Genomic DNA, 20,796 nt, shown 5'->3' with positions numbered 1-20,796 from the left:
GTTTCCATGCTACTTATAAGTAATTAAACAAATGGAAGAGGTAAAATGAATGTCTGAATCCAGCTCATATAGCCTAAAACAACAGCTCTGTATGTACGAGCATGGGTTGACACATTTTAAATTACAGCATAGAAAAATCCTGCAGGTCATGTACAGTAGTCACTCTGAAAAGCTGTAGGGAAACAAACACAGGAACAAAAGGAACGGTTCTTTCTTTCAAAAAACATGATTTCTTTTGGCCTAACATCTGTGTAAGTGCACACACACACACACACACACACACACCTGAATGAACCACGCTCCCTTCTTCTGCTGGCTCACCATCTCTTAAGTCATACATTTTGGAATAACCCACATTCCATTCTTTTGAGTCACTGTACTCTTCTCCTTTTTTTTAATGCACAAAATGTTTCTGAATTGGTCATAAAATGCTATTAAATGTCTAAACTCTTGACTTGTGTAACCAATGTTCACTTATACTGGGTTTTACAACTTTTAATTCATTTGATGTGATAGAAATTCAAACACTACTTAAATATTATCCATTATAAAGCATATATATTGCATTTGATCTGATATTAACTAGTGCAGATTTATTATTTAGTTATGGTTCAATTGCTAGGGTAATGCTTTCTTAATAGGTTAAAATTATCTCCATTTCTCTCTCCACACAAAGGAATGAATTAATAATCAATGTGGTCCCTCAAAAGAGTGTCAATGATTCTATTCTTTCCAAAAATTTGCCTCCTAGACTCCTAGACAACTCTTTGGCTCTATTTCTGCTTTACTGGCTTGCTTACTGACCACTGCTGTAGTGTCTTCTGTGTTTTTTGTTTGTTTGTTTGTTTGTTTAATTCTCAGTCTTGCCGCCTGTGATAGCCTGTGTTCCACTTCAGGCATTGTCTGCTGTTCTATGGCCAAGAGCTAAGAGCTCCAGAAAGAGACTCAACTAAGAGGAATAAAACTGCCAAAAAAGACAAGCCAGGCCATGCTGTTTGACATTTTGTTTAATCTATTATTCTTTTAATCTCCTATTTTTATTGTGTTGTTGAACTTTAAAGACCTTTCTAAGAGGCTCTTGTGATTAGTTTAAAGCTCCATGCATCCAACTCAGCAGCCTGCCACTGAATGCACTGAGACTTGGACACCCCCCTGCTGTGTGTGTCCACTACACAGCCTCAGCTGGTCTCAGACTGGATTCATTCTCCTAAGAAGCAGTGAACCAAAGCTGATTCACTGAACCTACTGCAACAGTTCTCATCTGTCTGTCACTCTGGCAACCCAAGGACAACCGAGTCTGGCTCACCTTGCTCAGTGCTTTCCGGGAAGCTAGCCCCTTGAGCCATTATCACCACAGAAACAGTAGAAAAAACATCTACCATGCATCTCTCTGAGAACTGATTATTTTTTGAATACATTCATTCATTAATCCATTAACTCTGTTGGCAATAATTGCCTTGCTAATTGAATTTACCTATACATTCATGCATCCACCCTTTCATTTATTATTATATATTATATTGCCAAGTCATTGTATTTGTGTATTCCTTCATATCAGAAGATGGAGTTCTCCGCATTCAAAAGTTATGACTTTCAAGTATAACATTGATTTGATTGAATTATTTTTCCTGCTAATTAATTATCAATTATTAATTAATCAATACTTGCCATGATGCATTCTCTTTTTAATCTTACTACTTCAGCAACCAGCTATCACTTCAATATATGCAAAATTTCCCAACAGGCAAAAGACCTCGGATCAACAATATATTAGAGCTGCTTTACAACAGGAGCGTATCATAACTATCTTCCTCCCTCATGGGTTGGAGTTAAAACAAGTGCGGAGATTGAGGCTATAACATCTGGCTCACGCTCTGACATGTAGACACAGAGCTTCGCCAAACTGTTAACAACACTTAGTGAAAAATAAAAAAATATATAAAAACTCCCCTCTGGAAGGGAGAGAGAGAGTGAGAGAGAGAGAGAGAGAGAGAGAGAGAGAGAGAGAGAGAGAGAGAGAGAGAGAGAGAGAGAGAGAGAGAGAGAGGTTATGAAGAAGAAAAAATTAAAATCTTGAAGTCAAATACTGTTATTTAATAAAAAGTGGGAATTTGCATTCACTGACACAAAGAACTCCATCTCTGTGTTACTGCAAACAAGTATCATACCGATGCCTTTATAAACATTTCCTATCTAAACCTGGTCTTAAGTAGGATTTTTTCCTACACTGCGCCTGGCCATTATGTCAGTCCATCCAAACATCTTCATACATTTTCATATCTGTCATCCTTCCTGCCTTCTGTTAATGCTTCCCCAAGAAATGGAAAAATCTTATTTACAAGTATTCCCTGAAAGGACTAAAGCTGCTACCAGAGTGAGTAATGCGAGAAGGGTGGGATCAAATCAACAGTGAATGCTATCAGTGAAGAGCATCAGTCAGTTCAAATTCACGGCAAGTCACCAAAACTAAAGGAAAGAAAAGATCAAAGAAAATAAAGAATGCTGAGAGGGAAGAAGGAGCAATGAGTAGAGAGGGGGGAAAGGGTTTAGGGTTGCTGAATCTGATGCTTCCCATCAATACTTTTGTTGTGTTTGCCAAGCATATCAAACTCTGCATAACTGTTTGGATTTGGATTTGTGCCTATTTCATGTTTTCTTCCTAAAAACAAACAAACAAAACAAGCAGGGAAACAACTGAATGAAGAATATTTAACAAGCTGGCTCAGCCCATCTCTCTCCTGAAATGGCTAAGGGAACCGGAGCAAGCAACTCAAGTGCGAAGATTAACACCAAAAAGTCGTGCACAGTTATTGGGCATGATGAACGGATAACCAGAGAAAGAGAGAAGAAAATGAAAACAGTAATTATGGCTGCAACAGTGAACCAAGGAGAGAGAAGCTAACTAGGACAGAGCAGCGAAAAGACAAGCAGACAATCACATACACATGCACACACACATCAACAAGTACAACAGAAAAACAGATGTAAACAGGTATACACACACACACACACACACACACACACACACACACACACACACACACACACACACACGCACATGCACACGCACACGCACACACATACACACAAAACAGCCTTTCCCAAATTCATGCATGATATGGATAGGCAAGTACACATAGACACTTTGTACACAAACACACATATATAAATATATATGTATATCCACACAAACAAACACATCCACCCACCATAATCCTCTGATACTATTCTTTGGGATTTCACCCAGCACAATATGAGATAAATTCTCTAAATCGAGCGCTAAGCTGTGTGGAGGAAAACATTCAGGGGCTAATATGGTGAATCTTAAACAGCTCAAACACAAGCACAATGCTCAGTAACCTGCAAATCACCCAGATATTATTTCACCTATGTATTTAATTCATTTAAACAGGCTAAGTGGATGGGAATTAGTCAAGGTTAGCAACAGGAAAATGGCAAGGCATGATATTAAATCATTAGAAAAGTTCTGCTTTCATAAAACCTTCACCAATTCACAAAGTGCTGAAGGGAACAAAAGTTCAAATAAGAGTCATAGTGGATAAAGAAAAGTTGAAAATCCTGGCAGACAAACAAAAAGTCATCATCAGCAACTCTTATAGAGCTTCAAAAAACTGATTGCCAGGCTCCTATCTCTCACAAGCAGACAGACGGACAAACACTCAGAGTAAATATTAGCCAAGCAGGGAAAAAAGAGCCCACTGAAGGAAAGACAAAGTGTATCTTCTCTTAACACCTAAAAACAGAAGGACAATGCTCAATGTGGCAGCCTGTATGCATATGGGATGACGTGCATGTTTGTGTGTCTGTGAGCATCTTCTCCGGGGGCTTTCATCAGCTTAGAGATGTGAAGTGATTGGGACACTCGGCATTGATTGGAGCAACACTCAGCATGCAGCTTAAAAAATTATAATAATGGAGAAAATTGAAAGAGAAAGAAAGAGAAAGAAAGAGAAAGAAAGAGGCGAAGATACAAACACAAAGAAGAAAGATAACTAGACAAAGACAGATAGACATAACTATTCCCCATGACACCACACATCTTAACAATAATCATTCTTTGAAATTAAAATGACACTGTTTATTAAATTACTTTTTTTTTCTCAAGTGATGCACAGTCTTTGCAACTCAGCTGACATTTTGTGAGTCAGAATAGAAATGGAGTCAATCTCTGGATCACATCACTGTGTATGACTGGCTCTGTAGCAGCTGGCTGGGCACAGAGCTTCGCTCTAGCTGGCAGCTCATTTCCGAGTTTTGGGTATCAGGTTGTTAGGAACTGCTTCACACATTATAAAGATCAAAACAAAAATGATATATTTCATTTTAAAACAGGCAAATCAGAACATTTAGCATTTAATGTGTGGGTGAAAATGTGGATAATGTTATTCCAATGATATTTTTCCACGTTGCTTCATTCCTTCAGGGAATGCTGTGAGGCGAGCATTCATGTTCTTTTCTATCAGCATAATGTTTCATATTCATACACCCACACATACACACACCTGGGATCTGCCTGGAGTCGACCATAGTGCAACACTATTGACCTCTGATCAGCTTATCTTAAGCGGGACTGAATGCCTTGCTTAGGGCACTGAACACTCACCAGCTGAGGGAAAGGCGACATTTAGTTATTTATTTTACCAAGTGCTACATTATAGCACTTATAAGTGGTACATATATGAGGCTAGAAGCGTGACAGTTAAGTTTTGGCATTGGAAACAAAACCTGAACTGAAAAGAGAAACATTTGCATTGAAAAACCTCTATTGTAGTTGTATAGAGCACTGAAAGAAGTTCCACTGAGATATTATAAAATTACAATCTTATTATTCTATTTGGATATTTTTTGCATTATCATGTGTTTTTCAATGTCAGTGTCTTCATGTTTGTCCCTCCTTTTTAGTGCTGTCAGTGGTTTTCAGTTTCAACTTTCTGTAACCACTTGGTCATAGAGACAAGTGCCCTTTCTGGGCCTACATTACCCAATATGCCTTGAGGTCCGACGAAGATGTCCGAGGTCAGTGGCATCATGGCAGAGATTTTGAGCCAGACTGTTGTAATTTTCATTCAGTTAATGTCTCACTTCATCTCAAGATTTTATATTATAAATGATATTTTTATCAGACATGAAAGTTTCTCAATATATGATCAGTTTATCCAAATAACACCTGTCTGTAAATCTGCTGTGACGTTTTTGGACGTGAGCAGAGGCAGCATACTAACTAGAAATGTGTGTCATTTCAGAAAATTGAAATTGATTGTGCTGCATCGCTAGAAGCTAAATTGCATTGAAATTCTACCAAGACTAACATTGCCTGCAGGAGTGACTGAACCTATGAACCAGTGTTTTTAAGACAGCAATGCTATGCACTGCACTAGCGTGTGACACACCAAACTATAAGCAAAAGTTGCAACTCTGACATTCTTATAAATATTTCAGGGTGCTGGAGTCTCATTGCATGATGTACATAATAAACATATAAACACTGAAGATTATTAGTGGCAGCAGGACTAGCTGAGCATGAGGATGTATAATATGTTTGAAAAACATATGTGTTTGAAGGAAGAGACAATCTGTGAGTTAAAGAAACGGAAGAGTGAGGAGACTGAGCACCCGTAGATTGTATTGTGGGTAATGAGGAGATGACAGCACTCTACCTATCAATTGATGTTTAGATCTCAAAAACTATAACTCCTACAGGAAATATACATTGACATTTTCAGAGAGAGGAGGCCTGTGGCAACAGTCTAAGGTATGATATGTGCTTGGAGAATTGAAGCTGGGGAATTGAGATGTGTTTGGATTAGGTACAGTACTTCATTATACAGTACTTCAATAATAAACATACATTTGCATAAAGCAAGCATATGTGTCCTCTCCCATGTTGATAAGAGTATTAAACACTTAATATCCTTTTAAAGTACTTTTAGAACAAATAAAAAATGTGCGATTAATTTGTGAAATAATCGCAAGTTAACTCAAGACAATCATGCGATTAATCATGCTTAAATATTTTAATAGATTGACATCCCTCGGTATTTTTTTATTTTTTTTTTAATTAAGAAAGTTTTGTGAACATTTCAAAGTTTGAACGGGGTCTGTAGGATAAGGATGTTCGAGCAATTGAGCTTCAAATTGACAAAATTCCAACTGATTTGAATCGTTCCTCCCATAGACAGCCATTATAAATCATGATGTTTAAAATATATATAACTCCACTGGAATATGCTAGAAAACAGGAAAATAATAGCACATATCTGCTAAATGAGCAGCACAGTTATACATTTGACTAGCACAAAGTAGCAGTTGAACAAGTCCAAAAAAGGCATAGAATGTAAAAAAGGCAGTAACAATGTGTCTCATAAAATCAACTGCACAAAAGGGATAATTCTACATTTTGGGAAAGAAGCTCACTTTCTTGAGTTAGATGATGTTACCACCCAAGCCAGGAAATGGGTTAGCCTAGCTTAGAATAAAGACTGGAGGCTAGGGGGAAAAAGTGGGCCTGAAATAAATACAAACATGACACAAAAACGTTTTTTCAAATTAAGAATTACATTTTTAATTCTGGGAAGCATGCATATATACTTTCTTGGTGACATCCAGGAGACCATTAGCTTAACCTAGCGAGGCAGGCTAGCTGTTTCCTTCTGCTTCCAAGCTAACCATCTCCTGACTCCAGCTTCAAATTCAACAGACAAAGATGAGTGTTGTATTGTTCTTCTCCTCTAACTCTTGGCAACAAAACCAAATGAGCTCATTTCCCAAAAATGTTGAACTATCCCTTCAACATCACACAAAAATGACAGGCATGAATTAAAATCATGTGAGTATGAGACTGTCACCTGTAGCTGTCTTTTTTGAATCTCCTCCACCATGATAGCCAGACACTTGGTGAAGTCTGTTAGATCCTGGTCACTTGTTTCTATCAGCTGGCACTCCTGCACACACACAAAGAAAAATGGATACACATACATACAAACGGGCAACAGAACAAAGTCAGACAGATGTACAACATATACAGATAGTGAAACAAAAACACAGGCCGAGATAAGGGATGGTGGGATAACAGGTGCAAAAAACAGAAGGAGATAGAGAGATGGAGAGTGGTATAAATCAGTGTTTTAGTCTTGTCTGGCTGTCTACGGTCTCTGTTGCTGAATAATGTAAAAGGTTCCAGTGAGTGGCCCTAAACTACAGCATCCAGGTAAACAACCATGCTCTGGGTTTCTCTCTCCACACACTGTCACTTTCCTCCAAAAACACACCAACTTGCCTATTGTGCACACACACAATGCAGTCAGCTCACACACACTTGTTCGCTGTGCTCTGTTTGATCCCATCCATCCTCCCTCCCCTCCCTTCATCCCTCCATCCCCTCTTCCCCTTGTCTCTCCCTCCCTTGCGGATGCTCTTCTGTTCTCTCCCCTCCATTTATGCAGAATTATTCACCGTTTCCTACAAATCTCTGAAGGAACACCTCAAACTTTCCCATTGTTCTGCTCCTAAAGCATTACCATAACACTCTGTTCTCTCTCATGGAAAAAGGTATTGCTCATTCTTAAAGGCAACCTGCTGAAACAGGACTAATATTACAGACAGCTACAGAGAAGGGTAGGGGTTGGGGGGTGAAAAGGAAAAAGGAAAGTGTCACAGCTGAAGGCATCCCATATCTCTGTGTGGAAGTGTATGATCATGTGTGTGTGTGTCGAAGGTTGCATCCCTGGTAAAGTATTGGATCTGCATTTCAAACTGTAAGCACAGTCTGATCACAGTAACACACAGAGTGGTACAACATATGTAGATCACAAAGAATCAGCATTTCTTTTTCTCTTAAGTGTGTGTGTGCACGCGTATGTGCCACCTTACCCTGTATTTATTATTTATTGAACAAAAGCCCCACCTTTCCTCAAGTGTTCTGGTTTGACATTTTGCTCGTTATAAACCACACTAAGTCTGTTTCAGAGAAGAATTAGCATTTTATTTTCATGACCTTGGATACTTTAGTCTAAATGTGTCTACAAGGACGATTCCCTTGCACAACAAGGCACACAGGGAGCCAAGAGTATGATGTCATCAGAAGACTCTGGAACAGCAGTGTTTAAATATAATTTAAGCCTCTTTCACACATAATTCCCAGTAAATTACTGGGATAATCTTTGAGGCACGGCTACTGATTTTCACTATTCACACCTGCGGCTACATTCAGGATCATTTCCATCTTACGCCTATTCACACATGCCATGGCAATGCCGAAATAGATGAGATATGGGACAGTCCAGCAGACGGCGGTAATGCAACAACCATAAAAATCAAGAGAAGAAGGAGAAGAAAATGGGCTAAACCTCCCTTATTTCTGAATCTTTCCAGTTTTTTTTGTAAGAGCTTGTACTGCTTGTTAGTTATCAAATAACCTATGAACGCATAAGGTAACAACCTTGAACAAGTACCAGATTTCAGAAGGATGTAACCCTGAACATGAAGCAATATTTTTCTGAAATGCCTCATCCATGTTTGAGTCAACCAATCAAAGAGCATAAAGAAGCACGAGATTAGAAAAAGGTCTGCATGATAATATATTTTCTCTTTATGTCATCTCACGACTGCATACAACATACAACAGTTGCACTGATTTGTAGCTGTGTTTAAGGGAGATGGAGAACTTCCTGCCAGGCTGTGTCAGCCTTCAAAAACAAGCTCCACCATTTAAATTTCTACGTTTAATTTGGTTAATGTGACATGCAGAGTTGTGAATTAGGTTTGGCTTTTAGCAGCATGTCTCCTGACACTGGGGGAACAGAAAATAGTTAAACTATACCTGCAAAACACCGTATGTGACTATCTTCAGAAGTGCTCTGTGGTGATTGGATCTAAATCCATCTTGAGTGCACTGACAGTTGAAGCCATGTCAGACAACACACTTGTTACCATTTTGATGATTCAGTCTGCATCTTCTTGTCACTGCAGGTGAAGCTCCTGTAGAGTCTCGAGCATTAACCCCAGTCAACTTTTGATAGTCACTTATCCACTCAGGCAGCTTGATCTCAGCTCTGTAAACCTGACACACTACTCATGCTCAGAAAGCAAGATGTTTTCTCAAAGTCAAGCTGAGACGTAGTTGATCTCATGTTGAGTTGCTTAGGGTTTAGTTTGATGAATGCAGTGACAGTGTGAAAGGTCATTTTGGGAGGACGTGTCTATAATATACTCAGATTTCACTGTTTGTCTTGTATTAGTCCATTCATTAACTGTGAATGTTCCAGGAATAATTCAGAGATGAAAGATGTACTTTGTCTGTATTAATTCATAACTTATTTCACCTCACTTGTTTCCTTTGTTGTAACAATGTTATGTGAGCCTTAAAAGACCAGTATGTAAGATTTAGGGGGATCTATTGGCAGAAATGGAAGATAATATTCATAAGTATATTTTCATACATATACATATAATCACCCAAAAATAATAGTCTATGACTTTTCGTTACCTTAGAATGAGCTCTTTATATCTACAGAGGGAGTGGGTCCTCTTCCTGTAATCTACAACCTCCCTGCTAGATGCCACTAAATGCTACACACTGATCCATTAAGAGAAGGTACATTTATTTATGTGTGTGTTTGTGTATGTGTGTGTGTATGTGTAGGTCTGAGAGTTTGTGCAAGTTGTGTTTCCACTCACCTTGTCTGCATAGAACGCTTTGACCTCGGCAGTAATGGAATCAAAATCCCCACTGATATAGTCGGGGAGAAAACTGGATGCAAGGATAGTAAGAGATGGTGAGTGACAGAGGGAGAGGGTTAAGATTGCAAGAAAGACAGGGAGACAGAAAATGAGAGGCAGAGACAGAAGAGAAGAGGAGAGGGAGGACATCGGGACATGTGTCAACTCTTTGATCTGTGCAGCGAGGGAGAGGAGTGATGGCGCCGGGGGAAGACGAAGAGACACCGAGACTGACAGGGTGATTCTCTGTGGCACTGAGCCTGGCCCTCTCTCACACGCACACACGTGCATATGCACACACTCACGCACACACACACAGCTGACTGCAGAGATACATAGATTGATGTGAAAGCACACACACACACACAAACTGTGCATGGAAGCATACACAAACAAAAATTCAGTTTATGCTCTAATAGTTGCATACATCTGAAAACTCAAATTCAAAAAACACAGTACAGATAACGAAAGTTAAACTTTGCCATGATTGAAATTATTAAGTGAAAACGATGTCAGTAAAAGCTGAAAAGTAATGAGCATGAAGTATACACCATGATTTGATCTAATTAGCAGTAACAGTAATTTTGGAGCCAGGAGATGCAAATGAACCTGAACTGTTACTGTCAATTCTTACTTTGCTACTCAGCTATGCTTGTATCAAAAATAAAAATGCTATTTATTTGCACAAAAATGAATTTACCCAGCCTTACTTTTTGCAAGGTTTTTAACTAACATAAGTCAGATTTCCCTCCCTGAGAACAGATACAATCATCATAAATGGAAATAATACATTGAATGATTAGTTAACTACATAAACCTGTCAGAAATACCATGTTAATACATGCAATAAAGAGGATTACAGCTCTGCAAATTAAACTGGGCGGGAGGTTTGGGAGTATAGGCTTTGCATTCTGAATACATATTTCATTCATTCAAATAAAAAAGTGTTTTGAGGCAACCTGCATTCCCATGGTGTAGGAATTAACAAGGTCTGTTGCAGATATCAGCAAAAACAGCCAAAATCTACCAACCTCTTTATTACATTTGTGTGAGTGTGAGTGTGTGTGTATGTGTGTGTGTGTGTGTACATATGTGTTTATGTGTAAGGAGTAAGACCACGCGGGGATGCGGTTGCTCCTATCTAGAGGCATTAACAGGTCTGACATTACGATTTCACGGTTGGTTGGGTGGTGTGTTTGTTTGTGTACGTGCATGTGTTTGTGTGCTCCACAGCGAGAGGCGAGAGCGATGTTCCAGTCGGTTGAAGAAAGAGATACAGAAGGATTATTCCCTCCCTCCCTCCTCAGAATTCCCATTTACACCAACAAGATACGGCAAAACAAACAGAACAGCAATTGTATGCAATCTGCTGCTTCATACATACCCGCACACATATACACACATATACACACATATACACACATAAAGACAAAGACAATTGAGCACCACCCTGCCTAAACTGGATTAAAAAAAAGCAATATGGCTTGGGTAAAAACTTTTTTTTTTTGCTACTGAGCACATCTATACACACACACACACACACACACAATATGCACAAACCGCATGTATGTACACACAAGCACATGAACTCTGCTCACTTCTTTTAATATCGTAAGCCACAGGACACATCTCCATTCAGAAATAACCTTCATGTGACAGATGGGATGAGACGCGACATTGGGCCTTATCAGAGCTTTACACGCACACACACACATCCTTTTGTGACCTGTGTGTATGACTCTGTCGGCTGATAGTAATTGACCAGGCGAGATTCTAAATTCTGCATTTGTGTCTGTGTGCGTGAGCGTAAATGCTGTTTGTGTGTCTGACAGTCTTCACTTCCACATTAATATTAACTGACACTTTAATTTGGATGGGAAATAGAGCATTTTACTGCCAGTTTGTCTGAGGGCTGGGTGGCGGGGATGTCTGTGCGACCTTTGCCTTTGAGTTTTTGTGTGTGTGTGTGTGTGTGTGTGTGTGTGTGTGTCTATGTATGCGCATGTGTTTGTCTATCAGCCTGCCTGTGCATCCTTTTTGCCTGCTTTTTTTTCTCCTCTCCATGTTCCTGCCACCCACACCTCTCCTTCACATGCTGCCTTCTCCTCTATCCTACATCCTCCCCCCAATCTTGTCTTAATTTCTGCTCTGCAATACTTATTTTTCTACGCAATTAAGGCAACGTCCCTCTACTTCATTAAGAACATTCCATTCCATATATTTTCTTGCCTTCTTCATCTTTTTACATCAAGCATAGCAAGGCATCGTCCTTCCATATGACCACTTAATTATGACAAACTGTTGTTTTGTTTATTGTCTCTCGCTCTTTCGTGTCTTTCAACATCTTCTAAATCACGGCAAGATGAACACCCTTGTCCCTTTTCTCGTCTTTTCATCACTTGAGCAGATACAGCTCTGATTACTCCTCTCATCCCTCCTATCTCCCAATCAAAGGAGGAGAACCAGTGGAGGGGTGGAGGAATTATTTTGGATGACATTGTTAACCACCCATACACGTAAACAAGCCAAAGTGAAGCACTTTGACACGTTTGGCTCTCTGACTCGTATGAACATTGACATCAGCTACATGCAGAGAGACACACACACAAACACACACACACACACACACACACACACACACACACACACACACACACACACACAAACTTTGGACATGTGGCAAATCACTTGTAGGAGACTGTCCTCATCAGAACAACATAATCACTTGTTCAAATTATATCACTTGTGGTCATGTGGATGATGACTGTCCACTCAAAGACGCAAAAGGCAGATGTGGTGCTGGCATGATAATGTTAGGTCGTGGTCTGATTTGGCAAAAGCCACAGTTTGCATCCTGTCTCTTACATCTAGTCACTGTTGGTACATTTTACATAGGACCACAATATTTCCCTAAACCTAACCAAGTAGGCTTAGTTTGCTAAAGTTAACCAAATCTTATTAAACAACAGTTAATTGGTCAGACAGCAACACTTCAAGTCAGACAAACAGTGGTTGGTTTGAATTGTGGAGATACTGTATGTGAATTCTGCAAACTTGTTGTTGTCATTTTCAGCAGCAACAGAAGTGTTTGATGATACATAGTTAAACATGATGGCCCAACATTTCTGCTGGGCTTATTTTATATACCGAGTTGTTTGCAAGGATCTATCTTTTGTTGTTTTGTGGGGATCAGAGGTAAAACTCAGCTCCCACTCTGGTGTCCTCCATCAGCTGTGCCGGTGAGTCATTGGCACAGCACTGCTAGCTTCTATGTTAGTTACAACAGTATTGGCAGTTTATTTTTGTGACAGTGGTATTTATTCAGTTTGGGAAATCCCATGATCTCTAGAAGGCATCAACTCAAGTTGGCTAGCTGACTCAACAGGGACTAGAACTTGTCTCTATTGCTAGGTCATTACTTTCGGTCTACTTGCTAGACTAGAGTAATTTTCATTACATAGTGTACTGATGTGACTAACTATTCTCCAGGTATTAATCAAACCCCATGTAAATCTATGGAAACAGAGATAACACTAGCAATTATTGTTTATTAATTCATTTTTTTTCACAATTTGCCCCACATATTTTGTTTTATTTTGTGGTGCAAGCTCCTCGGTCCTGACCACATCACTGTCTCGCCAAGAACAACAGTGAAGCACATCCTCTCTTGTACTATTGTTTTAAATCATGTAGGTAACATTTTAGAAAACAATCATTTTTAAATGAGTTTGCTGTTCGTTTGTAGTTGTGATTTGTATTTCTGTCTGGTTTTGATTGATTGTCTTGTTTCATAATAACGCAAAATTGAAACGTGGGCATGAAAAACGACCACTCAGAGCTAAAGGAGATTTTATTATCCCACTGCAACTAAGATTCTAATAAGCAAGACCTCGAAGTACATGAGAGTGATCTTACTTGCATGCTAATGTGTCTTCAACGAGCTTTTTTTCATCTGTATTGACATCATTTGAAAGGGGGAAAAAAACAAAACACCTGTTTGCACATGTTTGGATGTATGGTTGTCATGTCATATATATGTCTTTACCTACATGTGTTGTTGTTTCTAATCCCAAACTTAATCAGTTCAATTCCTGGAGGCAGCAAAGCCAATAACCAGACAGTCATAATTAGTTTCAGATTAGTCATAAATAGTCAGTCATAATTCTACACAGCCCTCCCAAAACACACACATAGAAATTTTATTAACTCTCAATATTACTCTTAGGGCTAGGTAGGTGTAGGAGAGAGAGGGAGGGAATGAAACATAATTGTAATTTTAATTAACCTTAATTGCTGCAATTCTAATACAATAAAACTTCAAAAACCTTGTCTAAGAGTTTACAGCCATATCAGGCCTTGCGAGGCTATGAGTAGGCACAGCAGTGTTTATGCTAACATGAGCATGCTAACATACTCAAAATGACAATGCTAACATGCCGATGTTAAATGCAAATAATTTTCACCGTCTTCAACATTTGCTTTTGAGCACCAAACACAAATGAAAGCTGCTGCTCATGAAATTGTAATTTGTTTGCAGCTGTACGGTTTTAAACCAAAGTATGTTTTATATTACGACCTTTTCTGGCTCAACCTGAAAAAATAAGGTATTACCAAGGTGACTACAAATTATCCTGAGGGGGTGGGTGTGGGGGTTAATTTGATCTGAAATTAAGTGGGAATTCATCCAGGAATCAGCATCTGAGCGTCATGGTGACGCTAAAGCTAAAGTCAAAGGGAATTTTGAGCCAATCCATACAGTAGATGTGACCTGTGCTTGGGGTGGGGGGCGGGGGGGGGGGGGGATCACAAAAGCGAGTTGGATTAATTCTGTGGGGACCAATATGTTTGTCCCAAAGTTCATAACAATCCACCTGAACAAAATGGTGGACCAATGTGACAGCAGTATAACACATGATGTGGCCCTGTGCCAATAAGCACAGAGGGGCATTTTCAATCGGTCTGCAATACACAATCTAGGCGTTACAGCATAGTGTAGTGTTAGAATAACTGGACTAGACTGAATATGATCTTCTTGACTAAAGATGATATAATAATGAAAAATAAAATGATAAAAAGCAGCTTAATAGGTTACTCCTAATTAAACAGACCTAATGTAGTAACATGACAAAGTAAACAAAGAATATACTCACTCACCACAACACAACTCATAAGTTCTGTTGTAAAAATCAGCCATGGAATGGATTTGTGAAGAGTTTGAAATGAAAAAATCAAAAGCAAATTTCCAACTGCACCAAAAGCAATTAGGAGGAAGAAGCCGTAACTTACCAGTCATCAGCTGGTCCATGAGTCTCTCAAACCCCCCGCTCGGTTTAATTTGCAATGTAATCCTCTTAATTGCTGGCCTGTGACTCCATCTTTAGGACGCACCATTCTTGATACCCCAGCAATTACACAGTTCCCAAGATGTGCAAATTTTATTACAGTATATTTAAAGGGAGCCTCAAAGGTATCATATAATGATTGAAATATATTTGAAACAGACAGAAGGTCTTTTGAAAAAAATGTTAAACTAATATCAATTTATCAGCCTTACAAACCTTTGCCAATCTCATCAGTCACACTATCATGGGGTCCCGACCCCAACAGACACTGACTTAATTAAAATATATAATAATCATGCAATGTTGTTTGATTGGAGAAGTTTCGATACTGCTTGGTACTGGGTTATTTTGCTTGGTACCTTAAAGTTATCAAGTATCGATACCAAGCTTTAGTGAGCATAAATATTAAAAAGTTTGAGATATGAACAGAATAGGGAAAATGTGGAAATGACAAATAGAGAATGTGTCAGAGATATCTCTTTGCTACTAAATTTTATAATATAGAGTACTCTGGCTCTTGACATCTTCATTCACTGAGGCTGACAGCATTATCAGCTACAAACCAAAATGCATACACAATCATATGCTGACACAACCATGCTCGTCCACATACACACAAGCTTTGTCAAAAACGGGCATACATCCACACACACACACACACACACACACACACACACACACACACACACACACACACACACACACACACACACACACACACACACACACACACACACACACACACACACACACACACACACACACACACTTACCTCCTCCCACATTCGGCCTTGCTCCCCTTGTTTTCCATCCATCTCTTGACTTTTTATCTTCTCTGAAGATTTGATTAGGGGCTCAAATTAGACAAAATGCAATTTTCAATTAGAAAGGGAGCCGATATATGCAGGGTTTGATTTACAGGGGAGCCAGGGGGTGTCAGCTCTGCACACCTGAGCCCCCATGAAAACAGTTTTATTTCAGGTATATAATATTATTTAGCCAATGCATTATTATGAGGCAAAGACTTTATATTGTGTTGATCAGTAGTCTTGTTGTTAAGCCTGTTTAAAATATCAGTGTGTTCATTTGGTGTGTGTGAGTTTCTATGTGCAGTTGCTTGACTGTTGAGAGTCCTAATATGTGTAATAGTGTGTACATACACACTTCACTCACAGTGGCAGATTCAGTACAAATGGGGGGAAAAAAGATGTAAGTGGATGAGCAACACTTGTACAGACACAACTCCGGGACTTTGAGCAATTACATGCAAGTAAATAATAAGACCAGATGAGGCGCAATACTAGGAAAAGAACAAAAAGGTGAGTGAACCCGATTTCTAAGAACTGAACACCTGCTTGAAGAGAGTGACCAAGTGCACACGTGAGCTGTGCAGGGTACAATCAAAGAGCAGAAATTCTAAATCTAATCTGTTGATAGTGACGGTAGGAACAAGCATGAATGTCCACAGGGATAAGACCATAAAAGGAAAAACTGCTAATAAAAATCTGTAATGCGTGTTGTGAGTAACTAACTCTTCCTATTTCCGCCACTTGGCAAGTCATTTCTACATAAACTGTGAGAGACAGTTTATATGGATACAATTTTCTGGACCTTGTGTGAAAATACTGCTTGTTTTCTAGCACCCCATACAGTTAAGTGGAATAATTGTCACTTGACTCCTCATGAGAAGGAAAAAGCTTTAGCCTGACGGGCCCCGCCTCTCTTCAACCTTAATGACTACCATTAAGGCTGTTTTGACAGAAAATTACATGGCACCTTTCTTTAAACAGTTGGAGGCAGTCCACCCACTCTGTTCTTGTGGCAGAGCAAAAGAGTCCGGAGGCTGACCGGAAACTTTATTATTCTCATTATATTCCAATGGAAAGGCACACTCACAGCAGACTAGTGAGCACACAAATACACACTAATGTCACCTCATACATTAAGGCCATCTCTTTCTTAGAAAGGCTTGCCATCATTTACATTTCAAAGACAACTTTAACTAACTGTGACACTATAAATTCCAATTTTGGTTCACCCTTCAAAATGCCACCCCAGACACAGTCTCCCTTCAGGCAAATGCTCTGGTTCTCTCAAGAAATCTGACATAAGTTAATCTTTGACAGCACAGCTGTAGTGAATGTGGTCATAGTGATGACACCACACAGAGCACTTATGCTGGCTTCCCATTTAAAAAGCCAACATGCTCCCCCGCAGTGGGGTAGCACAATTGATGGAGTTTTGGGGACTAATCCTTTGCGTGAGTCTTTTTATGTGTTAGCTTCAGTGTAGATGTGGGACCTCTTAGCAGGCGCTGCTCAGCATGTATCCAACATACAGTACAAATTGCTCAACTTTTGATGTTTTGAACTTTGTAATTCCCTAATTCTAACCCCGGGCAGGGAGAATACTGCCCCAGTAATGATGTCAGTGTACACAGTTTGAGTGCAAAATAAAAGCCCAAAGAGGTTCAGCCACACACATACAGAGAAACTGAAAAAATACACACACAGAAACGCATACTTGGACAGTCTGCTCAGCTATCTACAGAATTACATATTTATCTTGGTTTCAAAATATTTATATATATTTATATCTGATTTTTAGCTAATCTTTTTTTGTGTTTTTTTCTTCTTATGCATCCTCCATATTTCCCTCTATCTGATTATGTGGGGCACACGGGAATGGTGCTGTTGCTATCACTGTTAAAATCTCATAAAACTCGACTTTGATTGATTGCTTGCATCTCCCTCTCCTTTCCTCTCCTCCTCTCGCTCTCTGTAGCTCATTAGTTATGGTAATGTTGGGTTAAATACATCTTAACTTGCTGGTGATTGATCTACACATCCCCACCCATAAACATTTTTTCTCGTCCCCCCTCCTCCTCCTCTTCCTCTCTTCACCCTCCCACCATCTATCTGTAATGTATAACTTTTTGGGACAGAAGCTGTTTGCGTTGAGAGCGGCCGGGTAATAAGGGAGGTCTGGCTGTCAGCTCCACTGTGTAGGCTGCTGACAAAGCTTGGACTGGAGGGTCATAAGATGAATCTCCACTGTCACACAAACAGACAGAAGTATGAGCGATGCCACTGCAAGCAGGCCTAACATCCACGAACTCATACTCTGAGACAGAGATACATGTCTTGCTTTGTTTTTGAAAATACAGTGACAGTACAATATGTGTACAAGTTTGTGAGAAAGCAAAACACAAGCATGTACAAGTTTGTCCAACTGTGCTGGTGAAGACCTTACAATGACATTATTCATTCTCTCATCTCAGATAAAAAGCATGACTAAACATTACTACTGAGAAACTACTGCTATTTATTAAAAGGTGTAATTTATGTCATAGAGCCCTATTAGACCATGCACCTCAGACCGAAACAATGTGTCATTTACTTTTATTTATTTAAGTTGGAAGGTGGTTAAAAAAACAAAACAAGAGCAGTATCTAAAAAGAGAGCTCTCGAAACTGTGATAAGACTAGAATTGTGTTAGCGCATTGCCTTTTTCTCACCTCAAATGTCTGTAGAATCATATTTTAATGTATTGTTTAGCTGTACTATTAGAAAATGTGAAAACAGCATCAGGTAGGACATGGAGGGACTCACATGCTCTAACACATGCACATACACACCAGGCTGAACCGGCTATCAAAAACACTGTCATATTTACATAGCAAATAGCTATTTATGTTGACATCTGAATGTCATATATGGCATATATATTAAGAATTTACACTACTGTGTCAATCTGTGATAAAGTCCTCAGCAGAGTCATGTGATGTCTTTCAGTTTAAGATCTGGACTTGCACAGACAGACTGTCCTCCAAACAATTTATCATAACAAACTAAAATAAATCATTTTCTTTTTTTAAATGTTGTATTTTGAGATAATCTTTTAATAATTCCCACTGTGGTCAATTACAAACTCGCTTTTTGAGGCTGATTTTTTGACACTGTACTATCTCTAAACTGTATGCATTTTGTTTCTTCTGAAATGCTTTTTTTCACTTACCAGCTGATATGTACAGCACTAGTCATAAGTTTGGACCATAGACTGTATATAAGAAAGGTTTGGACACTCCTGCCCATTGACTTGAAAGAGAAAGTGTGTCCAAACTTTTGACTGGTGCTGTACACCAATACTGATACATAACTTATCTTTATTGTGCTACCTTGGAATGGGCAAGAAAGCACCTAGCTTTGACTTTGCTGTGGTTGAGAGTTCTGGAAAACCTCAGTAAATGTACCATCCAGAATCATAAAATCATAAATCATTCTATAAAACATTACAGAATTCATTCAAACTTAAGACTTCATCTCAAGGACTAAATTAAAATTGCCCAACAAAGAAGTGTGAATGTGGCTAAATGATGTCACTTTGAAAAATCACTTCTCACCTCAGATGTCTACAGCTCAAAATAGTTGTCAAAAACATAGAAGTCCAAGAACATACACACATCACATTCACAACCATACAAAAATACACGCTCATGTTCACACTTCGGGGTGTTAATGTGAGAGCCTCAACACTTCAGGGACCCATCGAACCCCAGCTCCATCTCTCTCCTGACAGCTGTCTTCCATTAGCCACACACGAACAAAACACATACAAAAATGTGGTTGCAGAATGCGCCCTTAACAGCACCGGTGCCATCATGTTTTTTTCTTCTTTTTTTTTTGTTAGAAACACACAAAAAATAAACAGGGTGCTTTTTTTTTTTTTTTTACCTGGGATACACACTCGCACACAACCAAACACAGGGTTGCTGAATGCATAACCAGAAAAAAAACAATCACAATGCTTTTAAATAAACAGTAAGCACTTCTCCATATACTCTCTTCATACTGTATGCTTATAAAATATGCACACAAACCTCATAGATATTAAAACACAAATTAACAAATACAAATGTGCAACACAGACTCACCTGTCTCTATCTCCAGCAGTGATGTTGTACAGGTGATTGGCAGCTCCATCAGCACATGCCCTCAAGAGAGCTGCAAAGACACAGAGATAAAGAGAGACAGACATGAGAAAGATGAAAAGACAGAGCAATTACTTTTAAATATAGCTGTAACATACTGCCCAGTTCAAACTGTGTTTAATGGTGTTCAGTGTCACCATGTGTAAGTTTTAATGCAAAGGTAGATTTAAAGCAGGTGCACTTCTGGATATGAAAATTATACGTTCCTATCTATATGCACCACCTTAGCCTGGTCCAACTGGTGGCATAAATATTTAATTTTCTCGACACACTTCAAAACCCCATAACATTCAGAAAGCCTCACCGTAGACATGAAACACCACTTATGATTAGTTCCACAGGAGTGGGATGCAAACAGGAATGCCACATGCTAATAATACCAGCCATTGGATATGATGTACTTTGTGAAGCAAGGAATTAAGCAGTGTGACCTGCCATTTATAAGTGCAAGTTACAAAAAGGATTTTTTCAAAGAACTGGTTGTCAGATAGGGTCTAATACAGAGAGATGTGCTGTTCGTAGGAGCCATTTCACACATCCTTCCAGTGTTAATCCTGATAAATACATTGTGTGCTTTATCACTTGGTGCCATTTCACTTCAAAAGGTGTCTTCTTTATCTTGCTGGCTTGGTTCTGGAAAACAAGGTTCTGCAATGGTTTATTTTATGAGATGCTTAGGAATTGTTTAGATGTGCTGTGTACAGTAATAAAAGGTAATGTAATACG

At 39.1% G+C, this 20,796-nt stretch overlaps 1 protein-coding gene across 1 annotated transcript in view; it reads right to left on the bottom strand.

Moving 5' to 3' along the window:
• tpk1 (thiamin pyrophosphokinase 1) overlaps nt 1-20,796 on the bottom strand; it is a 70,699-nt gene that overhangs the window by 31,014 nt on the left and 18,889 nt on the right. The window contains exons 4-6 of the mRNA XM_053342539.1: nt 20,014-20,083; nt 9,697-9,769; nt 6,867-6,962 (exon numbers count right to left, since the gene is read on the bottom strand). Of these exons, the coding sequence (XP_053198514.1) occupies nt 6,867-6,962; nt 9,697-9,769; nt 20,014-20,083 (239 nt within the window). The remainder of the gene's footprint in view (nt 1-6,866; nt 6,963-9,696; nt 9,770-20,013; nt 20,084-20,796) is intronic.

Source organism: Scomber japonicus, chromosome 21 (genome assembly GCF_027409825.1).
Source record: "Scomber japonicus isolate fScoJap1 chromosome 21, fScoJap1.pri, whole genome shotgun sequence".
NCBI lineage: Eukaryota > Metazoa > Chordata > Actinopteri > Scombriformes > Scombridae > Scomber > Scomber japonicus.
Note: the sequence above shows the minus strand (reverse complement) of the source record. Positions and strands in the feature narration are given on the sequence as shown.